At 43.4% G+C, this 24,209-nt stretch overlaps 1 protein-coding gene across 1 annotated transcript; it reads right to left on the reverse strand.

Annotated features, from left to right (window-relative positions):
- Positions 1–293: 293 nt before the first annotated feature.
- Positions 294–16,522, reverse strand: LOC113525975 (UDP-glucuronosyltransferase-like). Its single transcript, XM_053234570.1, has 5 exons — positions 15,516–16,522; positions 9,789–9,920; positions 9,435–9,522; positions 4,424–4,643; positions 294–1,442 (listed from the first exon to the last, which is right to left on the reverse strand). Exons 1-5 carry the CDS (start codon positions 16,371–16,373, stop codon positions 1,163–1,165), a joined length of 1,578 nt encoding a protein of 525 aa, XP_053090545.1. The 5' UTR covers positions 16,374–16,522; the 3' UTR covers positions 294–1,162.
- Between the last annotated feature and the right edge of the window lie 7,687 nt (positions 16,523–24,209).

The raw sequence follows: 24,209 nt of genomic DNA on the forward strand, positions 1-24,209 counted from the left end.
AGCTAACCAGCACAGACTCGCATATGTGCGTGCATGTATAGGAGGGAAAATAAAACTGCTGAAAAGCTAAAGTAAAAGACATAGAATAAAACACCTCTTGAGTTGTTCCCAAGCCTGCATCCTGCTTCCTCATTTCCCAAACTTGGGAAAGTGTCACATCGTGTATAGCATGTAAGACCAGACAGAGGTAGCGATGTTCAAGAGGTAGACCAACATCATGGGTTCACAGTTTGAGAATCATTTAACCCAATACATCAACTCTGTACATTGGAACAAAATGAAATGAAATGTGAGGAACAATTAGAAAATCGTTTAATGTGTCTGTGTTAAGAGTAGCCCCTTCAGTAGTTTATCTCTGTTTATCTCTTTAAAAAGTAAGCCAAGATGTTTTTTTAGAAATCCTATAGCATATTCAGAGTTGCCGATATTGCTGAAAAGAAAATTTGCATTGTAGGGAGAAAAAAATGAATTTGAACATGCCTGTGTCTGTGGATGGGATAAATCCATTTGACAGCAAAAATGATAAAACTTAGCATTTAAACTTATTTGACACAATTATTGCAAAATTAATATAATTCATCTAATCCTGCATTTGTATTATTCAACACTGAATGACCTTTCTGTTAATACAATTCAATTCATTTTTATTTATATAGCGCTTTTAACAGTGGACATTGTCACAAAGCAGCTTTACAGAAATAAATTGATTCAAATTAAATTAAACCAAAATAAATGCAAAATTTCAGTGTATTATAGTTAATAATTATTGGCTCGACGAAGGCTCGTTAATCACAGGTCAAACTTCACCTATCAAAAGTCACTGTGAAGTGAAAGTAAGTGCTTCCAGCAAATAGTGCATCTTTCACGCTCTGCGTTCTTTCCCCTTATGTGAATCAGCTTTTCACCAAGTGAATTTGACTTGCATTTGAGTGACACATTAGCTGAAAATGTTACGAATCATAGGTTTTTTTTTTTAATGTGCCATAGCAGCGAGTTATGAACCATAAACTGTAAATTTTGGCATCTCTGAGTATTAAAATTAATATATTGATGATAACAGTATAACTATTTCAGATTATCACAGTATAATGTCATAGCCATAAATCATCACCATTATAGTCAGCACCGAACTGATTAGTTTCCTGATCTTTCACTGGCCACCTCACTCCTTTTTGGTCTTGTGAGTCCTCCTGAAGCACTTCCTGAAACAGAAAGTGCAGGTTTTGATGGTAATAAAAATGAAGGTGGCTAGAACGAGCAAGAGGAACCCGATGACGTCGAGACTGTGGTACTGAACCCAGTTGAGATGGTGAGCGGCCGGTCTGAGATACTCAGCTCCCCCATGTCTCATCACAAACTCAGTCCAGAATACGGCCAAGTCCAGCGGTTCGATTGGACGGTCTTTATGGATCCTAGAGAGCTCTGTTATCTTCTCTTTATAGCTGTGAATGGAAAAAAACACAGTCTTCATCAGTATGAAGCACACTAATACTTGTTTAATATAAAACACTCTGTATTGTGCTCTTACAGTTCAATTCAATTCAATTTGTATTTGTATTTAACAATGGACATTGTCACAAAGCAGTTTTACAGAAATAAATACATTCAAATTAAATTAAACCAAAATAAATTGTAAATATGTGAATTTATCCCTAATGTGCAAGCCAGAGGTGATGGTGGTGAGGAAAAACTCCCTGAGACGATATGAGGAAGAATCCTTGAGAGGAACCAGACTCAAAATAGAACCCATCCTCATCTGGGTGCAACGGATAGTGCAATTATAAATAAATCCCTTCTATAACTGTGTACTATATGGACAAATAGTGCAATTGTGCAACCAGTAAATTCACCACAGTTTTCACATGAAGTCCGGTTTGTTAAACCTATCCACTGTCCACTGATGGAGTCCTCAGTACAAAACTGCCTGCGGCAACTGCAGCCCCAAAGCCACCACAGCAATCACAGTCCCAAGCCATCTCAATACAACTCCTCATATGAGATCCCTAAGCCATCTCCACAGCCCCCAAGTGGCACCATCCCCAGCAATCCCAATGATCTTCAGGCCGTCCATGTGAGGCCACCCCCAGCAACAGCAAGCAATCTCAACCAATGAGAACTCCAACCAGAAGTAGGGCATCACGATGGATCAGGCAGGTCCAGAGAGCAAAAGGGGTCAGGGTGACTGGAGGAAAATATTCAATGACTAGGAGAACAGCAGAGTTACGGTTACCACAGCAAAGCTAATCATTTTCTATAAAAGCTTGAATTCCTCAAGTATTTTATTTTTTTGTAACAATGATTACAATTTTATAGCAGCTATAAACAGTCATTCCCTCACCAGCCTCTTGGAAAAATCTGTCAGACATTCACTTCTACTCCTGCTCCTACACTACACACTGAGGATTCTCCTTCTCATTCGCTGACACAGTGTTCTAAACTAACAACAGAAGAGATCCTGCAAATCATCTTATCCTGCAATCCTACCACCTGCCCACTGGATCCAATCCCTTCGACAATGCTCCAGACCATCTCTCAAGACCTCCTCCCCTTCATCACCACTATCATCAATGGCTCCATAACATCTGGTCATGTACCAACTTCATTCAAGAGAGCAAGAGTTATTCCCATCCTGAAGAAACCCACTCTAGATCCCTCTGTCATCAGCAACTACCGACCGGTATCACTTCTCTCTTTTCTTTCTAAAACCCTTGAACGGACTGTCTATAATCAGCTGTCTTGCTATCTCTCACAGAACAACCTCCAAGATCCCAATCAGTCTGGCTTTAAACCGGCACATTCCACAGAGACTGCCCTTTTGGCCGTCACTGAGAAGCTACATGCCGCTAGATCAGCCAAACTGTCTTCAGTTCTCATCCTCCTTGACCTTTCAGCAGCGTTTGACACGGTGAACCACAAGACTCTCCTATCCACCCTCATGAGTCTTGGAATTCGTGGTGCAGCATGGCAATGGTTTGCTTCCTACTTGGAAGATCGGTCATATCAGGTGACATGGAGGGGATCCACATCTGCTCCTCGCAGACTCTCCACTGGTGTTCCACAAGGCTCAGTACTTGGTCCTCTCCTGTTCTCCCTCTATACCCAATCTCTTGGTGCGGTCATATCCTCACATGGGTTTTCATACCACTGCTATGCAGATGACACTCAACTCATCCTCTCCTTCCCTCCCTCAGACTCTGATGTTTCTGCTCGGATATCAGCTTGTCTGGCCGACATCTCATCATGGATGACAACTCACCAGCTGAAACTTAATCCCACCAAAACTGAACTGCTGTTCATCCCATGTGATTCATTCCCTATCTCAGGATCTTGCAATCTCGCCTTCGGTTACCGCACTCAGCCTTGGGGTAACCTTGGACAATCAACTGTCCTTCTCCTCTCACATTGCTAATCTAACACGCTCATGTCGATTTCTCCTTTATAACATCAGAAGAATTCGTCCATTTCTTTCCTCACAGGCCACACAGGTGCTTGTTCAGTCCCTTGTCATTTCGAGACTGGACTACTGCAACTCACTCCTGGAAGGTCAGCCTCTGAGCGCCATTGGTCCTCTGCAATTGATCCAGAATGCAGCTGCACGACTGGTTTTCAACCTTCCTAAATTTTCCCACACCACCCCATTGCTGCGCTCCCTCCACTGGCTTCCTGTAGCTGCCCGCATCAGATTTAAAACACTGATGCTCGCCTACAAAGCCAAAAACGGACCAGCACCCACTTATCTCAAAGCACTTATCACACCTCGAGCACCACCACGCTCCCTCCGATCCTCTAGCACTGCTCGACTGGTCCCTCCATCTCTCAGGGTACAAGGAAGGCATGCATCGAGACTCTTCTCTGTTCTGGCACCAAGGTGGTGGAATGAACTTCCCCTAGATGTCCGAACAGCTGAGTCACTGGCAGTCTTCAAACGACGGCTAAAGACTTACCTCTTCATAAAATACTTAAATTAGCACTTTCACAAAAAAAAACAAAACAAAAAAAAAAAAACCTCCCCAACAGAGTTTTGGGCTGATAGTATTCCTAGTTTGTGACCTACCGAGCCAATATCAGAATGTATTTTTGATAGACTTCAAAGCACTATTGTAAGTCGCTCTGGATAAGGGCGTCTGCCAAATGCCATAAATGTAAATGTAAATGTAAATTAATAAGACAAAAAAAACGCAGTTTGTTATTTTGCAAGAAACCACAAAACATGAACTTCTCTGTCCTGAAGAACTTACAGTTTTACCTCTGACTGTTACATAGCGCTGACAATGGAGAATCCTTCCATAAACGTTAAATAAACATCTACTTACTTTAAGAAAACTTCATCATAGCAAGGATTACACACAGTTTTAATCCACATATGTGGAGCGTCCGCTGTGATTGAGCTGGTATTATAGAACTGACTGTCTTTTGTTTTTACCTCTTGTCGTTGAGGACTTTTCTGAGTGCCCCCAGCAGTTTCTCTGAGGTCAGGTCGTACATGGTCAGGCTCTCTGCGACTCCGCGCACCACCATGTGGTTAACGTTGTCTCTCTGATCTCCAAAGAGGGGGATCATCACCATTGGCACGCCGTTACAGATAACCTCGTAGATCCCGTGGGACCCTCCATGTGTGATGAACACCTTGGCCTTGGGGTGTGCTTTTTAACACAGTAATTAAAGGAAAAAAAGGAATGTACATCATTAAATTTACTCACTGGTTTTAAAAACGCACCCTAAAGTGTAATACAGGAAAAGTTCAGCATCATTATTTAGGAATAATTTGAACAGCATAGTTCTATATTCTATAACTATATTCATAGTTTTTTCAGTTTCTATATTTTAAAATAAAATAAAATCTCAAGTCCTTAATTGTTTAATGGTAAGCTCAAATATTTCGTTTTAATTATTAAGTTATAATTTAGTTGTACCACCTTAACTTAGTTGTAGGAGTTTTGATCCTGCCTTGACATCCGCCATGCGGAAGCGCAAGCACACCTGTTCCCCATTTTCCCCACTTATTGCTACCTGTATAAATAAGCTACACACACTTCCACACATCGCTGGATTATTGTGTGCCTTTCTTGCCCGATATTCTCACGTTTCTGTTCTTCATTTTCTAGTTCTCCACCTCGCCTCGCCCCTCGGCTCTCGTACTGGTCTTGTCCCGTTGGAATTATTCTCTGTGGATTTACCGGCTCATACCTGGTTTATTATTTTGGCTTTGATCTTGTCCTGTCCTTCAGATGTTATGGATTTCCTTGTTCCTGACATCACCGTGCTACGGGTAAAGAGACTGTTGTTGCTGTTGTGGATCTATCGCGGTGGATTTTCATCATTGACTATTCTTTGAACCTATAGATTGAGACCGGGTGTTTTTCTGTTCTTGGGAGATTATTGCAACCGAGTGTTCCAAGTTTTATGTGACTGTGATTTGTCATTAAGCTTCATCAAAACCCATAAACTTCTATCTGCCTCCTCACTCTGCATCTGAGTCCACTGCACCACACCCCCACCTTACAGAATAATCCAGCCAATATGGACCCAGCAGAGCTGCACCGACTTCAAACTGCAGTCGCGAGCCAAGGTTCTCTCCTCAGCTCCCACCAACAAGATCTCCAACAGATTAACCAAGCACTCAGATCAATCTCAGACACTCTGGGTACACTCACGTCCCACATTCACCACCTACAAAATCCTGCACCATCTCCACCTCCATCCGCTGCTCCTGGGCCAGCTGCCACTCACGCCATGGCTTCTGAACCTCGTCTGCCTGCCCTGCCCACATATGATGGCGAACGCTGTACCTGCCGCTCCTTCTTATCCCAGTGCTTGCTGGTCATGGAACTCCAAGCCTCGTCGTTCCCCACTGAGCGGTCTAATGTGGCATTTATCATCACCCTTCTCTCCAGTAGAGCTCAGGAGTGGGCAACAGCTTTATGGGACGCCCAATCCCCCTACTGCACAGATCTTCACCAGCGAGATGCACCAAGTGTTCAATCACTCCCACACCAGACGACAAGCCGCAGGGCAGATTCTTCAGCTTTGTCAAGGCTCACGCTCCACATATAACTACAGCATCGAGTTCCGTACATTGGCGGCCTCTTGTGGCTGGCACAATCACGCTTTATTCGATGCCTTTTTTAATGGTCTACACGATGCTGTCAAAGAAGAACTAGTTTCATGAGAGCTACCTGACCAATTACAGGATCTCGTGGACCTTGCCGGTCGCATTGACCACTGTCTCTGACAATGGAGGTAAGGGCACAACCCCAGGGAGCTTCCTTCCTCCTTGCCCGAGCCCATGCAATTGGACCGTGCTCAAATCGCCCTGGAAGAAAGGCTCAGATTCTATTGTGGACAAATCAGCCACTTTCGTCAGAACTGCCCTTTAAAAAGGAAGGCCCCCTAGTACGGCAGAGGGCACTAGGGGGCCCAGACTCAAAATGTACCTCGACAACCTATTCCTGCCTGAACGTATGTATCTCCCATGACAACAAATCTCACTTCACCAAAGCGCTCATTGACTCTTTATGGCAGCAGCCTTGAACCCATCACTCACCTCACTGTTCCTGTTCAATTAAGGGTCTCTGGCAATCACACTGAGACCCTCTCATTCCTTGTGATGAAAAATGAAATGAAAAAAAAGTTCTGAGACTTCCCTGGCTAACCCGCCACAACCCACGCTTTGACTGGATCAAGATTGCTATTGTTGATTGGAGCCCATCATATCTCTCTACCTGCCTCTGTTTTGCCGCCACTGACTCCGTTCCATCTACCTCCAAGGAGGAGTTCCTTGACCTCGCTAAAGTTCCCTCCAACTACACTGATCTTTGATTGGTGTTCAGCAAGTCACAACCTATCTCTCTATCACCGCATCACCCCTATGATTGCGCCACTGACTTCCTCCTGGGCACCACTCCACCTAGGGGCCGCTTGTGGTCCTTGTCAGGACCTGAGACCGAGGCCATGAAAAAATACATCTCGGAACCAATGGCCGCCGGCATTATTTGACCCTCTTCCTCCCCGTCAGGAGTGGGATTTTTCTTTGTTGAAAAGAAGGACAAATCACTGCGACCCCGTATTGATTATCGTTTACTTAATGACATCACCATCAAGAACCGTTACCCGTTAGCTGTCATGACCACTTCGAACTTCTACAGGGGGCTTGTATTTTCAATAAACTAGACCTCAGAAATGCTCATCACCTGGTCCGAATAAGAGAAGGAATTGAGTGGAAAACAGCTTTCAATACCCCATCTGGCCACTATGAATATCTGGTAGTTCCCTTCAGGTTAACCATCGCGGCTGCCATTTTCCAGGCCCTTATCAACAATGTTTTAAGAGACTTCCTGAATGTCTTCATCTTCACCTACCTCAACGACATCCCGACAAGAACTCCAGTGGTTCCTGGGCTTTGCCAACTTCTATAGGAAATTTATCAGAAACTATAGCACCGTGGCTTCCCCTCTCACAGCCCTCACCTCCACCAAAAACCCCTTCCGATGGGATGCGCAAGCCGAGGAAACCTTTTCTAAACTTAAACATAGGTTCTCCTCTGCTCCCATCCTTACCATTCCCGACCCATCATTACAATTTGATTGTAACGACCCATCATATATGTCGAAGTTGATGTATCCAAGACCGGAGTGGGAGTCATTCTCTCCCAGAGAAATCCCCAGGCTACATCCAACAAGCTACATCCCCGTTCCTTCTTTTCACGCTGTCTCATGCCCGCCATACAGAACTACTGTATCGGGGATCAAGAGTTCCTTGCCATCAAATTGACCTTGGAAGAATGGAGGCATTGGTTGGAGGGGAACCACCTTCCTTTTCTAGTCTGGATGGACCACCGAAATCGAATCTCAGGACAGCCAAGAGACTCGACGCCTGTCAAGCCCGTTGGTCCTTGTTCTTCTCGAGGTTTAACTTCACCATTTCTTACCACCCTGCCTCCAAGAATACCAAGCTTGGTGCCCTCTCATGGCAGTTCGCTCCTCCTCAAGAGTCCTCACCCATCGAATCTGTTCTACCCTCCCAGTGCCTGGTGGCCGCTATTGTCCTCGATATTGAGGAAAATGTCAGAGATGCCCTGGAACATGAACCTGGTACCAGCAACATTCCCCTGAATCGCCTGTTCGTATTTGCATCCATGCACCACAGGTATTGGAATGGGGACACAACTCGAAGTTAGCCTGCCACATCGTTTCTCTAAGGCTGCTCACTTTGTTCCTTTACCTCAACTTCCATCCGCCAGTCAGACCACTGAACTCCTTGCCCAGCCTGTCCTCTGGGTATCACCCACAAACTAATGGATAGACCGAGAGAACTAATCAAAAGCTGGAAATCACCCTTAGGTGCATGGCCTCACTGGACCCCACTTCATGGAGCAGGTTCCTTCCTTAGGTGGAATATGCCAACAACTCCCTGCCTACCACCACCACAGGGCAGTCCCCCTTTCAGTGTTGCCTCGGTTACCAGCCTCCCCTGTTCCCCACCCAGGAAGAGGAGGTATCTTTTCCATCCACCCAAGCTTTTGTCTGCCAGTGTAAGAGGATCTGGCAGAGAGCACATCAACAGCTCTTCAGATCCGTTAGGGCTTACAAACCACAGGCAGATTGGCACTGTTCCGCTACTCCCAGATTCCAGATCAGCAACAGAATAATGCTCTCTACCAGGGACATCCCCATCAGGACTACCTCCCATAAGCTTTCCCCCAGGTTCATTGGTCCATTTTCCGTTACCAAGATCATTAATCTCTGTTCTGTCAGGCTGCATCTACCCTTGACCATGCGCCGTATCAACCCCATCTTTCACGTGTCCCAGCTCAGACACCTGGTAACCTGCCCTCTTTCCCCCCCTTCCCACCCTCCTCTTCCTCCTCGGATCATTGAAGGAGGAAAAGCCTACACTCTCTGCAAGCTGCTGAAGTCTCGTCGCTGACAATGTGGTCTACAATACCTTGTGGACTGGGAGGACTATGGACCAGAAGAAAGGAGCTGGATTCCTGCTAGGTTCATCCTGGACCCTGCCCTAATCTCTGACTTTCACAAACGTCACCCGGAGGCACCCTCTGGAACGCCAGGTGGCGTTCGTAGGGGGAGGGGTACTGTCACGCTCCGCTCCGACACCACACATGCACTTCCGCATTCCAGCCCGGAGTTTTGATCCTGCCTCGACATCTATTGTGCGGAAGCGTGAGCACACCTGTTCCCCATTTTCCCCACTTATTGCTACCTGTATAAATAAGCAACGCACGCTTCCACACATCGCTGGATTATTGTGTGCCTTTCTTGCCCGATATTCTCATGTTTCTGTTCTTTGTTTTCTAGTTCTTGGCCTCGCCTCGCCCCTCGGCTAAAGTTATATTTATGTGGTTAGAGGACTAACTAACTGTGCGTGGAAAAAGATCATTTCACTTTTTTATCTTCAATGTGGACGTGTAAACAAACCTAAGAGGTCGTTCTGCGGAAGCCACTTCATCACTTTGACATTTTCTGGAATGTCTTTGGGAATGACTCCGGTGTATCTCCACAGAACCTGAAAATCAAATCAGTAACCGTGATCAGCTGCATTACACCACCCATTGATTATTTTACTATAACTGCACAACATGAAGTGTTTTATTCCTTACACTCTTCCTTCCTCATGGTAGTTTTAAACAAATTCCTCAGAGCTTACTGTAATGTTTACAACATTGTAACGCATTTCTCAATAAATATCACAGGAAGTGATCAGACAAAAGTTTGTATAAAATCAGATATCACTGGATGTATGATGATGTATAAGATGTATTTTCTTCTCACCCTCTGAGGAATCTGTCTAAAAGCCTCGAAAAACTCTCGGGCTTTGACCTCTGGCAGCTCAGACACGAAAGAGCCCAAAGTGAACACGATGAAGCCATGATCTCCAGAGCCATCCACAAACGCCTCCAGCTCCTGCAGAAGAAACAGCAATCAGTGTATCGTTCATCAGAATCAACCTGAGAGCGAAGTTCATTCAACATGTCATGAACACATGTGCTTCATGGTCACTGTAATGATGATGTGAACCATCTGTGCGTGCTCCTGTAATAACGCATCACTCAGAGATTAGCTGCGGTATCAGCAAAATTGGTTAGCTAGACAGAATTTACTTGAAAAATAAATGAATAAATATTCAATTAAGAAATATTTCTGATCTAGTGGCGATTTTTCTTCAAATCTCTACCAGCTCTTGAGAGTGTGAGATGGGTTAGATCTCAAAAACATAATGAACGTGAGGGTGTTAATTGCAAATTTCTAGAAAGCTTTCCTTATGATCCATTTTTACGCTACAATGCTGCTCAAATGTGAGGGTATTAATTTTCTATAATAGAAGCTCTGACAGCAGAGCAGCTCCAAATCTCCGGTTTACAGAATATTAATGCATTCACTGTAATGCATTATCATTTCTAATAGTAACAGCTCATTCACAGAGTTATGTTTAACATTTATGGAAGGAGTCTCCAGTGTCAACGCTTTGTAACAGTCAGAGGTGAAGCTTTAACTTTACCTCTGAGTTTACGCTTTGTCGTTTCTTGGTAACAATTGTTTAGTTTTATTTACTTCAATAGAGAGAAATGAGAGGCTGGTGAGGAGATGACTGTTTATAGCTGCTATAACGTAAGTGAGAACAGGAACTAAGTTGCTTCATGGATGTTCCACAACAATGTAACTATAAACAGATAAAAAGCATTACATATCTTTCATTAATGAATTAAAAATTGTAAACTTTGGGAAATTACTGTGGTATAAGATGAATAAAACATGACAGTTTGTGTTGTTATTGAGAAATAATCCACTTTGGGGTGGTAAGAGTATAAAGGCTTCATGTTTTATTCCTAACATAACAAGGTAGAAGTGAAGCGATATGAAGAAATTACAGATATATAACCACATATTGATTTTGCAGACCCTCATACAGTGAATTAAAATTTATAGCACTACCTTCATAAAGATGTGCAACAGTTCTTCAAATTTGTCCAAAAATATAGCTTTAACAATTTTAATTTTAATAAAGTTTGAAAAATCAGGCTTTGAAAGCTGATTTAAAAAAAAACTAATCTGATTAACTTAACTCTGTAAATGTCAGGAGGAAAGGTCACCAATCAAACACCAAGAATCATGTGCTGATATTTAATTTATCGAGCCTTATCATCATGTTTTATCAGGATATTATCTGTCCTTACCCACTTTTATTCACTTTCCTCAGGATGATTTCTTGGTTCTGTCTGACCCCCTTACAGTGAGCAGAAATTAGGTTTCTTTGAAGTTTTTAATTTTTCACCCACCACACACGAAGGAAAGTCTGAGTTTTTTTATATTATAAACGAATACAGAAATATCTGCTGTTCTGGTAATTATGCAGGAACAAGTACAGAATGCAGCTTCTATATTTTTTTAAGTTTGGACTTTTTTAAACCATGTTTAGGTTTTTACTGTTTCCTACAACCTACCAAAAAATTATTTTACAAACAGATCTTCATAAATAACTCTAATAAAAGATACTCAAATACTACATTCATGTAAGCCCATGCCCACATCGCTTAACCATGTGGGTGTTTGAGATGGACATTTAACCACATGAAGTCCATGATTCTTTTTCTTTGCTTTACCTTTTTTTCACTTCCACAAAGTGTGTACACAGATAGCTTTCATAATAATAAAGATAAAAAATAATACCAATAATAATAGCAAATTCCTATCAATGGTGGTGGTTTAAAAAAAAATTAACTGTACATAAACATGCATTTTCACTAAATTGTTTTACCTTTTTTAAACACAAATTGTCTGAATACTACTTTTTTAAAACTACGCCATGGCTCTTTCACTTTAATTCACTTGAATCATGAGTGAAGGGATACTCATGATTGTGAAGTGAAGGAAGTTTACATGTCAGTGCTCGGTGCTCGCAGAGCTGAAGTGCTGTCTCACTCATATGCAACAGTTTCTCTGCACAGTCACTTCGGTTAATATAGGGAATTGTTCCTCACCACACGCACAAATATCTTATGGTGTTCCCCAGGTTTCCATTTTGGGTCCTCTTCTATTTGCTCTATATATGCTCCCCTTGGACCACATTATCCAGAAGCATAACTTATCATATCATTGTTATGCTGACGACACGCAACTTTATTTTCCTGTTAGTACACACGACAGCTGTTCGGTGCAAAATCTATTTGATTGTCTCGGTGACATTAAATGCTGCAAACACCTTGGTATTATTCTAGATCCTTCATTGTGTTTTGATAAGCAGATTAATGCTGTTGTCAAGAGCAGCTTCTTTCAGTTGAGATCAATTGCTAAAATCAAGAAGATGCTATCTAAGCAAGATCTGGAAACTGTTATTCTGTTATTCATGCATTTATAACATCAAGGTTGGACTACTGTAATTCCCTTTATTTGGGGTTGCCTAAGAATGCTCTAGATCGCCTGCAAATGGTGCAAAATGCAGCAGCCAGACTTTTGACTGGCACTAGGAAGCGTGAGCACATTACTCCGGTGCTTGCCTCTCTTCACTGGCTGCCAGTCAATTTCCGCATTGAGTTTAAAATGTTATTATTTGTTTTTAAAGCTTTGCATGGGCTTGCTCCACCATACATATGTGATCTCCTTAGTGTGTACACTGCCCCAAGATCTCTTCGATCATCAAGTCAATTACTCCTTTCAGTCCCACGTTCACGTTCCAAAGCCAAGCGTGACTGGGCTTTCTTGGTCCCAGGCTCTGGAATAGTCTCCCTTTTCATATAAGATCATCCTCCTCTATTGCTATGTTCAAATCCTCCCTGAAGACTCACTTTTATTCTCTATCTTTTAATTCAGTCTGAGCCTGGAAAATGTCCATTTGTCTCTCTGTATTTTGTATTGTTAAATGTTTTTGTGTATAGATTTGTTTTATACAACTTGTACAGCACTTTGGTTTCAACTTTAGTTGTTTTTAAATGTGCTTTATGAATAAACTAAACTAAACTTCACCACTCCACACTTGTGAATACCTTTGTGTGCACACAGTTCAGGGCACCTCACACTCACTTTTAATGACCACGCTGTCGGATACTGCTCTGTGTACTAAGGTAGGTCGCCCTCATACTCTTTATTAAAGATACTGTTTACACTCCGTAGCCTGAGCTTTGAGAATTGACAAAGATGTTTATTTATTTACTGATTTATTGATTTATTGATTGATTGTTATTTTCACATAACCAAGGCTGACTAAGTCTTAGAGTCTCCACAGAGCCACACAGAGCTCTGCCCTCCTGCACAGTCAGCTCAACTTCACATTTCTAGAACCATCTTATTTGGTCTAGGTACAATGTTGGAAATTTCATCACACAGCATGTTTAAAATGATGGGATTACTAACGTCTTGCTATGAATTGCATGAGATATTTGTTAAAAGCTTGCGACAGCTGATAAAAACACAAGAGTTCTCCCTGATCAACTGTGTAAAAGTTAGGAGGAAAATGCTGTGTAATGCCGACTAATCAAAGACACGTTCATTCTGCCTTTCAGAAGTGAACTAGAGAGCTTCATCTAAATATAAACACCTTGGATAAAAACTGAGATATGAACAGATGTTTAAATGTGAGTGGCATATAGATAGAGCTATACTGTATATTTCTTAAATAACCTAATTATATAGTTAATTACTTTCTATAACTATAAGATTTCTATAAGATTTAATGTTGTGGCTGTACAGGTTGTTTCCAGGTATCTGATTTCTTTATCATGTTTTTCCTCTAATGAGAACATGAATTAGCTGTAATTATTATGTGTTGTGTGTTTCTCTGTTAAAAACACACACACAGACTCAGAGGCAGATTACCAGGAGGATTTAGCCTTTGCCCTCGTTTCACTGATAATGAAGTTTAAACATTATCAGGAGTGTCACAGCTCAGAGTGACACGGCAATAGTGGGATTATCTTATACCTCCACACACACACACAAACACACACACACACACACACTCACACACACACACACACACACAAGGTTAAATAGTCTATCTATCTATCTATCTATCTATCTATCTATCTGTCTGTCTGTCTGTCTGTCGATCTACCTATATGTCTATCTATCTATTTATCTGTCTGTCTGTCTGTATGTCTGTCTGTTTATCTATCTATCTATCTATCTATCTATCTATCTATCGGTCTGTCTGTCTGTCTATCTACCTATCTATCTAACTATTTATCTGTCTGTCTGTTTGTCTATCTATCTATCTATCTATCTATCTATCTATCTATCTATCTGTCTGTCTGTCTGTCTGTCTATCTTCATCTGGGCTTTGGCCTTCAAACTAAACTCTATCCACATGAGTTTTGAGATCATTTTTTTATGTGTAAATTTCCATTCTATTCCTTTTTGCAACTTTTAATAACACAATAAAACAGATGAAAAAATAGATATATTTCCAGCAGTGTTCAGAAATAGACCCTAACATTATTCATAATGTTATTCCTTCAAGTATCTTTTATCACAGACTTTTCTTTAAACTTTTCCTTTTACTCGCAAGTCATGCTGTAGCTTCGATAGTAACATTAACTAAACTTACACCACAGTGCTGCTGAAACCGGGAGTCTGATTGGTCAGAAGGTGTTGATTAATTTTCTATAACAGCAGCTCTGACAGTAGTGCAGCTGCAACTCACAGGTTTATATTAGGTACAGATATTTAAAGAATGGATTAAAAGTGCACCAATTTGATGATTTTTTTTCATAACATCACTGTGTAGTCGTAGATAAATCAGCAGGTCTGCAGCAATCAGATCAAACAAGAGCGCTCCATGATTAAGTGTGTAAAGGTTATGAGGGAAATGCTGTGTAATACCGACTAATCAAACACACGATTTGGTTGATTTAAGCTAATTATATAATATATTATTTTCTATAACAGAGTTTTAATGTTGTGGCTGTACAGGTTGTTTCCAGGTATCTGATTTCTTTATCGTGATTTTTCATACAATGATTTTCCTCCAACAAGAACACAAATTAGCTGTAATTAGTAGGTGTTGTGTTTACAACACACACACACAGACTCAGAGGTAGAGTACCATGAGAATTTAGCCTTCACCCTGATTTCACTGTTAATGAAGTTTAATCGTTATTAGGAGCGCAAAAATACATGAATGTTGAGTGGGACATCTATCTATCTATATATCTATCTATCTATCTATCTATCTATCAATCTACCTGTCTGTCTGTCTATCTATCTATCTAAAATTAACAACATTAAATGTAACTATAAATGGATAAAAAGTATGATGATCTTAATAAATACACAATTGTAATCATTATTAACTTGCTGTAGTATAAGAGGAATAAAACACTTAGGGATGTTACATCTTAGGAAAATAATGTTGCTAACGTAATTCTGCCAAAATGTCTGATTGTTGTTTTGTTAACAGAATCATATGAAGTCACCATGGTGCTGCTTTATTAATCAAATTTTTAGCTAAAATCAATTCAAGGTTAAAAAAAAAAAAAAAAAACTAAATTAATGATCATGACTCACCGCAGGCAGAGGTTTCTTCTTGGCACAGTTGATGCCCCCAATTCTCACCATATTGGGCATTACAGGTCTCGGGTACTCAAAGGTGAAGTCATATCTATGAAGCCAAATCGCAGCATGTCCGAGGACATCTTTAAATGAAACATCCTTCTTGAGATATCTGCTGGTGAGTTCATCAAAGCTGGAGAAAAGTACTCTGCAGAGAATAGCATCGAATCCCGCCTTAAGCACATTCTTGACCCTCTGAGGAAACGTCATGATGTCGGGGTTGTCTGTTAAATAGCGCGGGACGTAGGACGGAGGTGACGGGCACTGAGCGGCTTCCAGATCCAATCCACAGGGAAGTCCACGCAGGAAGTAAACTGCAGGAAGAGAGAAAGCCTCGGCGATGATGGGGCCACAAGGCAGGAAGGGATCGGTGAGCATGATATCAAAGTCTTCTTCACGCAGGTTCTGCATCAGAGGCTCATTATACAGCAGCGCCTCGCATCCTTTCACCTGCATGTTAGTGAAGCTGAGGAGCCCGATGACTTTCTGAAATAAGTCAGAGATCTTTGGTGCTGTCGTAATGCTCTCCTTCATCCCTTTCATGCTGCCATCCAGTTCAGCCTTGGTGTAGGGAACCTTAAAAGCTCGAGCGGTGAATGCGTCAGAGCCGTGGATCAACACACTGGTCTCAGGAACCAGAACCACCATTTCATGTCCTCTCCGAGACAATTCCTCCACCAGGATCTTCATACTGAGCCAATGGCTGCCGTCCACGGGCATCACCAGGACCTTACCTCCTTCCACTGGTCCTAAAAAGCTGCAAAAATAAAGCTGCAGCCAGAGAGCTGTAAGAAGACGAGGCATTTTTAGCATAGTGTGCTTCAAAAGTTTCTAATTAAGTCTAGAGAAAGTGGATTTTGCAGAAAGCACAGAAGAATGTAAAACAACGACCAGAAATGTGAGAAGAACAGGCCAGGCACTCGAGTTCTTAGCACTGAGCCTCTCTCAGGCACAACAGGATATATGAGACTGTGGGATAAAGGAGGGGCCTTGTGGGGGTGTACTTGGTTGCGTGCCTTTGTATTTGTGTATGTGGTTGTGTCCAATCACATCAGATTGTAATCCACTGGTCTAACATTACAAAGTCCACAAAGCAGTTAAAGTTTTTCAAAGCTAGTCTGACAGCTTCATACACAAAGGGGGACACAGCTTGCTTTTCCATGCTAATCTGCTCACTTATTCTTCTCTATTTCTTTACCAGACATCTGAGCTAATGAGCACATGTCTGTTATTCTTGCTGTGTGTGGCAGACTGAGGTAATTCTTCACTGTGATATGACATGGCAGTTGCGTCCACCAATCAGTGGCAACTTTTGCCTATTTAAAGATAGTGGTGGATAGCTATGGTGCATCATTTCCACTGCTTGTGTATTTCCTGGTGTCTGATGGTATGGGTTGGCTTCATAGCCGGTAGCATTTTTTAGCTAATAGTTTGTTTAGTGCTTATTGTTCCCTAGCTTTGGGATTTTTGTGCTTTTACCGGCACATACGTTCACCATACTTCTCAAGTAGGCTTTTTTTTAGTGCTATTATGCTTTGCGATGGCGTAGTGAGCTTTATGGGTGACAATATAAAGTGTTTTATTGTGTCCTCCCATGTATCCCAGTAAGCCGGCGATTTGGGACACACACTGTGGATTGTACTGTCTGAAAGGAGGTATTGTTGGAGTTAGGCCGTCTAATCAGTAAGTCACTTTTGATTCGGACAGTTTTGGGCAATAGTGTGGTGACTGTGCGTTTATAATCTTCTACAGGCTGTTGGATGTGTTGATACGAATCGTTAAAGCTATATGGCTCTTAGTGGAACGTGCACGAGGGTTACAACTGCTTTGCTGCTTGTTGCAACTTCTGCTTCTTGCTGGGGAAGACATGCTTCTCTGCTTCTTGCTGGGGCAGACATGCTTCTCTGCTTCTTGCTGGGGCAGACGTGCTTGCTTTCTATTTCTGCAGGGACAATTTGCAGTTTCCGGGTTCTATCCGGAGGCTGCATTCTGTTTCATAGGGGTATAGCACATATTGTGCGCTGGTTACTGTTTTCCTTTTTTTTCCTTTCATTATTTGTTTGGGGTGAGACTGTCTAATCTGAGCTTTTTTTTTTTATCTCCTCTCAGGTGGTGGTGGTTTCTTCACTGAGTACTGTGTTCATTACCTTGGTAGAGTGTGCGTGTGTGTGGTGCTCAAGTGTATGGTGGGGGTGTTTAGAGATTGAGAGGTCTTGCTCTGTCTTTCTTTCCTCCAGTAAGTCTCAGCTCTGAATAACTAGTAAGCAATTGGCCTGCTTGCCTGGTTCTTTTGCCTGCTTTATTCATATGTTTTTGTATGCAGTAACCGTGTGACACAGTTTATTCACCTTGTCATCTTTATCCCCTGTCTTAATAGGTTATAGAGTAAGCCAAGGTATATGTTTCATGTGTCTGGTGTACGAATGTATTGTTTATTTTTAATACAAATTGTGCAATAAAGTTTCTATTTTATTATTACCAAACCTTACCTCTGGTTCTTCCTGCAGAATGGATCTGTGTGCCCTGTCCAATACTTCTCTAAGTAAATTGCGTTAAACGTAAAAGATTGGTTGTGGTGTTAACCTTAGGGAAACATCTAGTTCACATTCTCAAGTTTTCTAACCTTTTTTTGTATTTTTTAAAATTTACTTTGTAATTTCTTTCCTTTGTTCTTCCTCGTCTTCTTCCTCACCTCTCGCCATATTTTGACATAACTGGCGTGTTTTACTCTGGCTCTCTTTTTAATTTTTTTAATTTATTTCCGCTTTTCCCTTTTTTCCCCCCTTGTCTTCTCTTTTATCCTTTTTTCCTTGGCTTCTTTTCTTCCCTATTCATGCCTGGCTCTTCCTCCCTCGCCACATTCTGGCATAGTCATCAGGATTCTGGAAGTTAAGAACTAAGATGTGGGGTTTTGCTTTTTTTTGTTGTGTGGAACATTGACGTATTGCATTAACAGTGTGTATAATTCTCTTTTATCACAGATTCGTTGTCATTCCTTCCTTGCCCTTCAATCTGTTGGGTCGTGATGTTATGGCTAATTTGAACTGTTGTTTATCTTTTGAAGGAAGACGTCTTGTTCTCAGTACTCCAATTAATCTCTGTTTTTCTTCTGTGATGTGTGTGTCCTGAGGTCTGCGGTGACCTCGTCATACCCACCAAGCTTTCTGAGGTTCCATCCAACCCGTGAGCCACGCACTCCAGCGAAGTAGGCCATGTACAGGTACCACCATATGTTGCTAACCTCCTTTCGTCAATCCCTGTGTATTGTAAACAATATCCTCTTTCTGTGGAGAAGGAGGAGGGCATTCAAACTGTCATTGACTTGCTGCTCGAGCAGGGTGTTATTAAACCCACTTGCTCACCCTACAACACCCCTGTCATTCTGCTTTCAGGGAAAGATGCAGTTTGCCGTAGAAGAAGCTCCCTTGTGCTCTTCACATACCTGGCCCATTGTGGTTTCAAGGCCTCACTCTCTGTCAGCCTCTGGTGCGGTATCTCTCATTTCTCAAGGTCAGCACAAACTCTCATCTGATCATTTGAGAGTCATACTGGAGGTCCATCTGCCCAAAACAAAGAATGATATGCTCAGTTTTATGGAACTGATTAATTACTGCCGCCAGTACATACCTGACTGTTCACATCACAACAAGGTGTTGCACCAGTGCTGCCTCAAAGACATGCCTGATGATACTGAATGGACAAAGCTTGCCTTCTTCTTATTTTATTTCCCATTTTATATCTTCATGTCCTCAGCTTGTGGTGCTGATGGGCGGTGTCCAAATATCCTGCTTACTGGACAGCTGTTCCATGGTGTCCACAATTACAGAGAACTGTTTCTTGTCATGTTTTGAACCTTGGGGACAAGAGCGCCTCAGATCATGTCAATGGTTGCAGCTGCGAGCTGCTAATGGTTTGACTGTCCCATACATTGGTTTCATAGAGCTTGATGTTGAGCTCTGTAACCAACTGATTCCTAAGTGTGGGGTGTTGGTCATCAAGGATCCTGCTGGTGGCTTGTGTGTTCAGGTTCCTGGAGTTCTAGGAATGAATGTTCTGAGTCTTTGTTACCGAGAGCTTTTTGGCCAGCATGGGCCTGCTCTGTTTAATTTACCGTGGTGTCACAGGCACTCAGCTTTGTGATGCAGGCCCTTCAGCATTGCCATCAAGTGGATGTACAACCCACTGTTGCTCCAAGGGGTAAGGTTAAGATGCGTGGTCGTGGGGCATACCGTATCCCAGACAGAGTGATGAAGTTGGTCACCCTGACTTGCTCTGACCAATTTTCTAGCAATACCATGTTGTTTGAGCCCCTTGAATCCAGTCTTCCAGTAGGATTGTCTCCTGTGTTGGTGAGGGTGATGCATGGGATGCTGCTGGTGCCTATGGTTAATGTTGGCACTGCAGATGTGGTGCTCTACTCCAGCACTGTCCCTGGTATGTTCAGCAGTGTTTACGTGGTCAGCTTACCTTCAGGGGTTAGGGAGATTCAGTCAGTAGCTGCGGCAGTAAATGCTAAGGTTTCTCACGCTGCCTTGACTGTGCAAGAGCAGATAGCAGCTATTGATTTGTCTGTTTTGTCAGAGGCAGAACAAGGCGAGGTCAGAGCCTTGCCCCAGTACTATTCCTCTGTATTCTCCATGCACGATGGAGATTTAGGATGTACTAACCTGATTTCCCATGATATTCTTGTGGATGAGGTACCAGTTTGGCAGTAATTTAGAAGGATTCCCCTTTTTGAGTATGAGCTGGTGAAAGCTCGTATTAATCAATTGCTAGAGGCACAAGTGATCGGGGAGAGTTGCAGTCCTTACGCATCACCAATTGTTCTGGTAAAGTAAAAAAATGGGAATCTGCGCATGTGCGTGGATTATCACCATCTGAACTCTAAAACCAGAAAGGATGCGCTCCGTCTCCCCCATATTGAGGAAACATTGGACTCGCTGGCTGGGGCCAATTGGTTTTCCACCTTGGACCTCGCCAAGGGGTATAACCAAGTTCCAGTTATGGAAAGTAATAGACATAAAACTGCTTTCTGTACTCTCTTTGGCCTGTTTGAGTGGAATAGATGCAGTTCGGATTGTGTAACATTCCTAGTACGTTCCAGTGCTTGATGCAATGGTTGTGTGGCAATCAACAATATCAGTCCTTGCTTTTATATCTTGATGACATTATGGTGTATTCTTCATCTGTGGCCCAACATCTTGCCCAGATGGAGACTATTTCAAGCTGGCTTAAAGCCGAGGGTTTGAAGGCTAAGTTGGACAAACGTGCTTTGCGAGCTACTACCACCACTTCATGGAGGGGTTTGCTAAGTTGCCTGCACCACTTCATAGAGCAGTAGCAGAGTTGGCAGGCACAAAAGGTAGGAAGCATGCAGTGCAAGATTTTGCCACTGCTTGGTCTGCCGAGTGTGTCTTCGAGCAACTTAAGGGTAAATTTACCACAGCTCCAGTGCTTGCCTATGCTGATTTCTCCCTACCTTTTTTTTTGGAGGTGGATGCCAGCCATGGAGGGCTGGGGGCAATTCTCTCTCAAGAACAAGAGAGTATGGTGAGGCCTATTGCATATGCTAGCCGCAGCCTTAGACCCACTGAGCGAAACATGTCCAACTATAGTTCCATGAAGTAGGAATTTTTGGCAATTAAGTGGGCTATGGCTGAGAAATGTAGGGAGTATTTATTGGGACATAAATGTGTAGTATTCACAGATAATAATCAGGTTCAAGTTCAAGTGGAGTTTATTGTCATTTCAGCCATATACAAGTACATAGTGAAACGAAACAACCAAATGCTTCGGTACAGTTTACCAGACGGCAGGAGGGTAAAGAGTGTGTGAAAGGGGTGTGTGGGGTCATCCACAATGCTGGTGGCTTTGCGGATGCAGAGTGAGGTGTAAATGTCCGTGATGGAGGGAAGAGAGACCCCAATGATCTTCTCAGCTGTCCTCACTATCCGCTGAAGGGTCTTGCGATCCGAGACGGTGCAATTCCCAAACCAGACAGTGATGCAGCTGAGAAGATCAAAGTGGAGTCTCAGGTCCTCAGTAGCGCACGCACCTCTGCAGTCATCCATGGCTTCTGGTTGGAGTGTGTGGTGATGGTCTTGGAGACAGTGACGTGCACTTGCTGATATTGCTAGTCACTGATGTCACGTATTCCTCCAAGTTGGTGAAGTCGCCGTCAGTTGCCGCTTCCCTGAACATGTGCCACTCAGTATGTTCAAAACAGTCCTGAAGAGCAGAGATGGCTCCAGCTGGCCAGGTTTTCACCTGCTTCAGAACTGGTTTGGTTCGTCTGACTAGCGGTCTGTATGCTGGGATTAGCATAACAGAGATGTGGTCTGAGTAGCCGAGGTGGGGGCGGGGCTCCACACGGTACGCGCCGGGGATGTTTGTGTAAACAAGGTCTAGCATGTTCTTCCCTCTCATTGCAAAGTCCACATGCTGATGAAATTTAGGGAGAACTGACTTGAGATTTGCATGGTTGAAATCTCCGGCAACAATAAACAGTCCATCAGGGTTTGAATTCTGCAGCTCGCTAATAGCCCCATACAGTACACAGAGCGCATCTTTAGCGTTAGCGCTGGGGGAATGTATACACTGATTATGAGGACAGTGGTGAATTCCAGTGGTAAATAAAATGGTCTGCATCTAACAGTCACAAACTCCACCAGTGATGAGCAGTAACTAGAGACTAGCACCGAGTTCTTGCACCATTCCGTGTTGATGTAAACACACAAGCCGCCGCCGCGAGCCTTACCGCACAGAGCTGTGTTTCTGTCGGCTCGAAATGAGGCTAGCCCGTCTAGCTGAATGGCGGCGTCCGGAACTCTGTCGCTGAGCCACGTCTCTGTGAAAAGGATGGACGGAAGAGCCGGCCGGCTAGGGTTAATTTTTAGCCTAGTACGGACCCCCGCCCTCTTGCCGCACTTCTGCTTTCTCATGCACTGCTTGCGACATCCCCTCCCCCGGCCACCGGCATCAGACGACTCTGAGGGCTGGAGGCCTGGTCGCCGCAGCAAGCTGAGTTTGCGTAGCTTCTCCAGCAGATCATCATGCAGAACAGCTGTAGTGTTGTTTCTGAAACTTGATTGTCTGGTGGTGGTATACACGAACACCGGTAGCTCCGATGTCCATGTGCCGATAAAAGTCGGGCTAAAGACAAAAATAACACCATTTTGTATCGGGAGTGGCCGCTGCGTGCTGCTGCCATGCTGTCATCTTGGATCATCCTGTCAGTTACTTGGCTATGGCGAAATTGGGGGCCACGGAACGGCTGTGGGCTGCCCAACTTACATCATTGATTTTGAGATCCAGTATCGATCTGGCAGGAGTAATCAGAATGCTGATGCCCTGTCTAGACAGCATCTCCCATGTACAGAGGAGACTCAACAACTGTTCCCAGGAGCTGTAGTTCGTATGGCCATAAAATGAGCAGTGCAGGGTGAGTTGATGACCCATGTGTGCCAAATGACTGTGTTTCCCTGCCATTCCCCAGTCGATATGAGGTCGAAGCAGGAAGGATATCAGTAATATTGGTATTTTGGAGACTAAAATTGCCTCCTAGTCCAGAAGAACGTAGACTGCAGTTATTTCACCAGTGAGGTAGAGAAGGAAGGGGTGTTTCACCCAGATGGTGGGGAAGAAGCCTTTCAGGTAGTGTTACCAGAGGCCCTGAAGGCACGGGCATCAAGGGGTCGAGCGTACTACCCAGTTGGTGTGGCAGAGATGTTACTGGCCTGGTATGTCTGCCGACATTGCCGACTGGTGCCAGGAGTGTGAGTGGTGTCAATGTGCTAAGGACACCCTAACTGTTCCTAGGCTGTACGGTGTCCAAAAGTCTCGCACTACCCCATACCATCCGGCCAGGAATGGCCAGTGCAAACGTTTCAATCGGACCCTGCACAATTTGTTGCGGGCCTTGCCAGCTTCTCGGAAGGGAGATTGGGAGCTTTGTCTTCCCCAGGTGCCCTTCTGTTACAACACTACCCCCACCAAGCCACTGGAGAGTCGCCATACTACCTGATGCTTGGTCAGGAGCCTCGACTCCCGGTGGACTTCCTTCTTGGTAGGGTTCAGGAGCTGGCAGAAGTTATTGTGCACTGGTGGATCTTGTAACACCAGCATAGGCTGCAGGTAGCCTTTGAAGGGGCTCAGGAGTGGCTGGAAGTCACGGCCAGTCGTCATAAGGCTCGGCATGATGCGCATGTTTGCAGTGTGCCACTTGAGGAAGGTCAGCTGGTTTACCTTCGTGATTTCAGTGTGAAAGGTCAAATAAGATTCAGGATGTGTGGACCTAGGTGGTCTTTCAGGGAGAAGTTTATAATATTGCGCCAGTAGATGAAGTTAAAGCACATACATCATTCATTGTTGAAGGTCCGACCTGGTAGGGTTCCTCCCGTCCCTGTTCCAGGTAGTCCTTCAGTTGAACTAGTGTTGCTTCCAGAGGAAGAGTCTGATGATGGGGATCTGTTTGTATTAGTACCTGAAAATGAGTTTAGGCAGGCAGATCAAGCTGTGGTTGGTTCGGTTCCTCATGGTTCTGAGGGTGGGCAAATTGAGATGGCTCATGTGGTACCTGTGGCATCAGAGGCACCTCACTTGGTAGGAGGTCATCTGCCATCTGCAGTTTACTTCCACCAGGAAGGTCCG

This window comes from Pangasianodon hypophthalmus, chromosome 5, assembly GCF_027358585.1.
Source record: "Pangasianodon hypophthalmus isolate fPanHyp1 chromosome 5, fPanHyp1.pri, whole genome shotgun sequence".
Lineage (NCBI taxonomy): Eukaryota > Metazoa > Chordata > Actinopteri > Siluriformes > Pangasiidae > Pangasianodon > Pangasianodon hypophthalmus.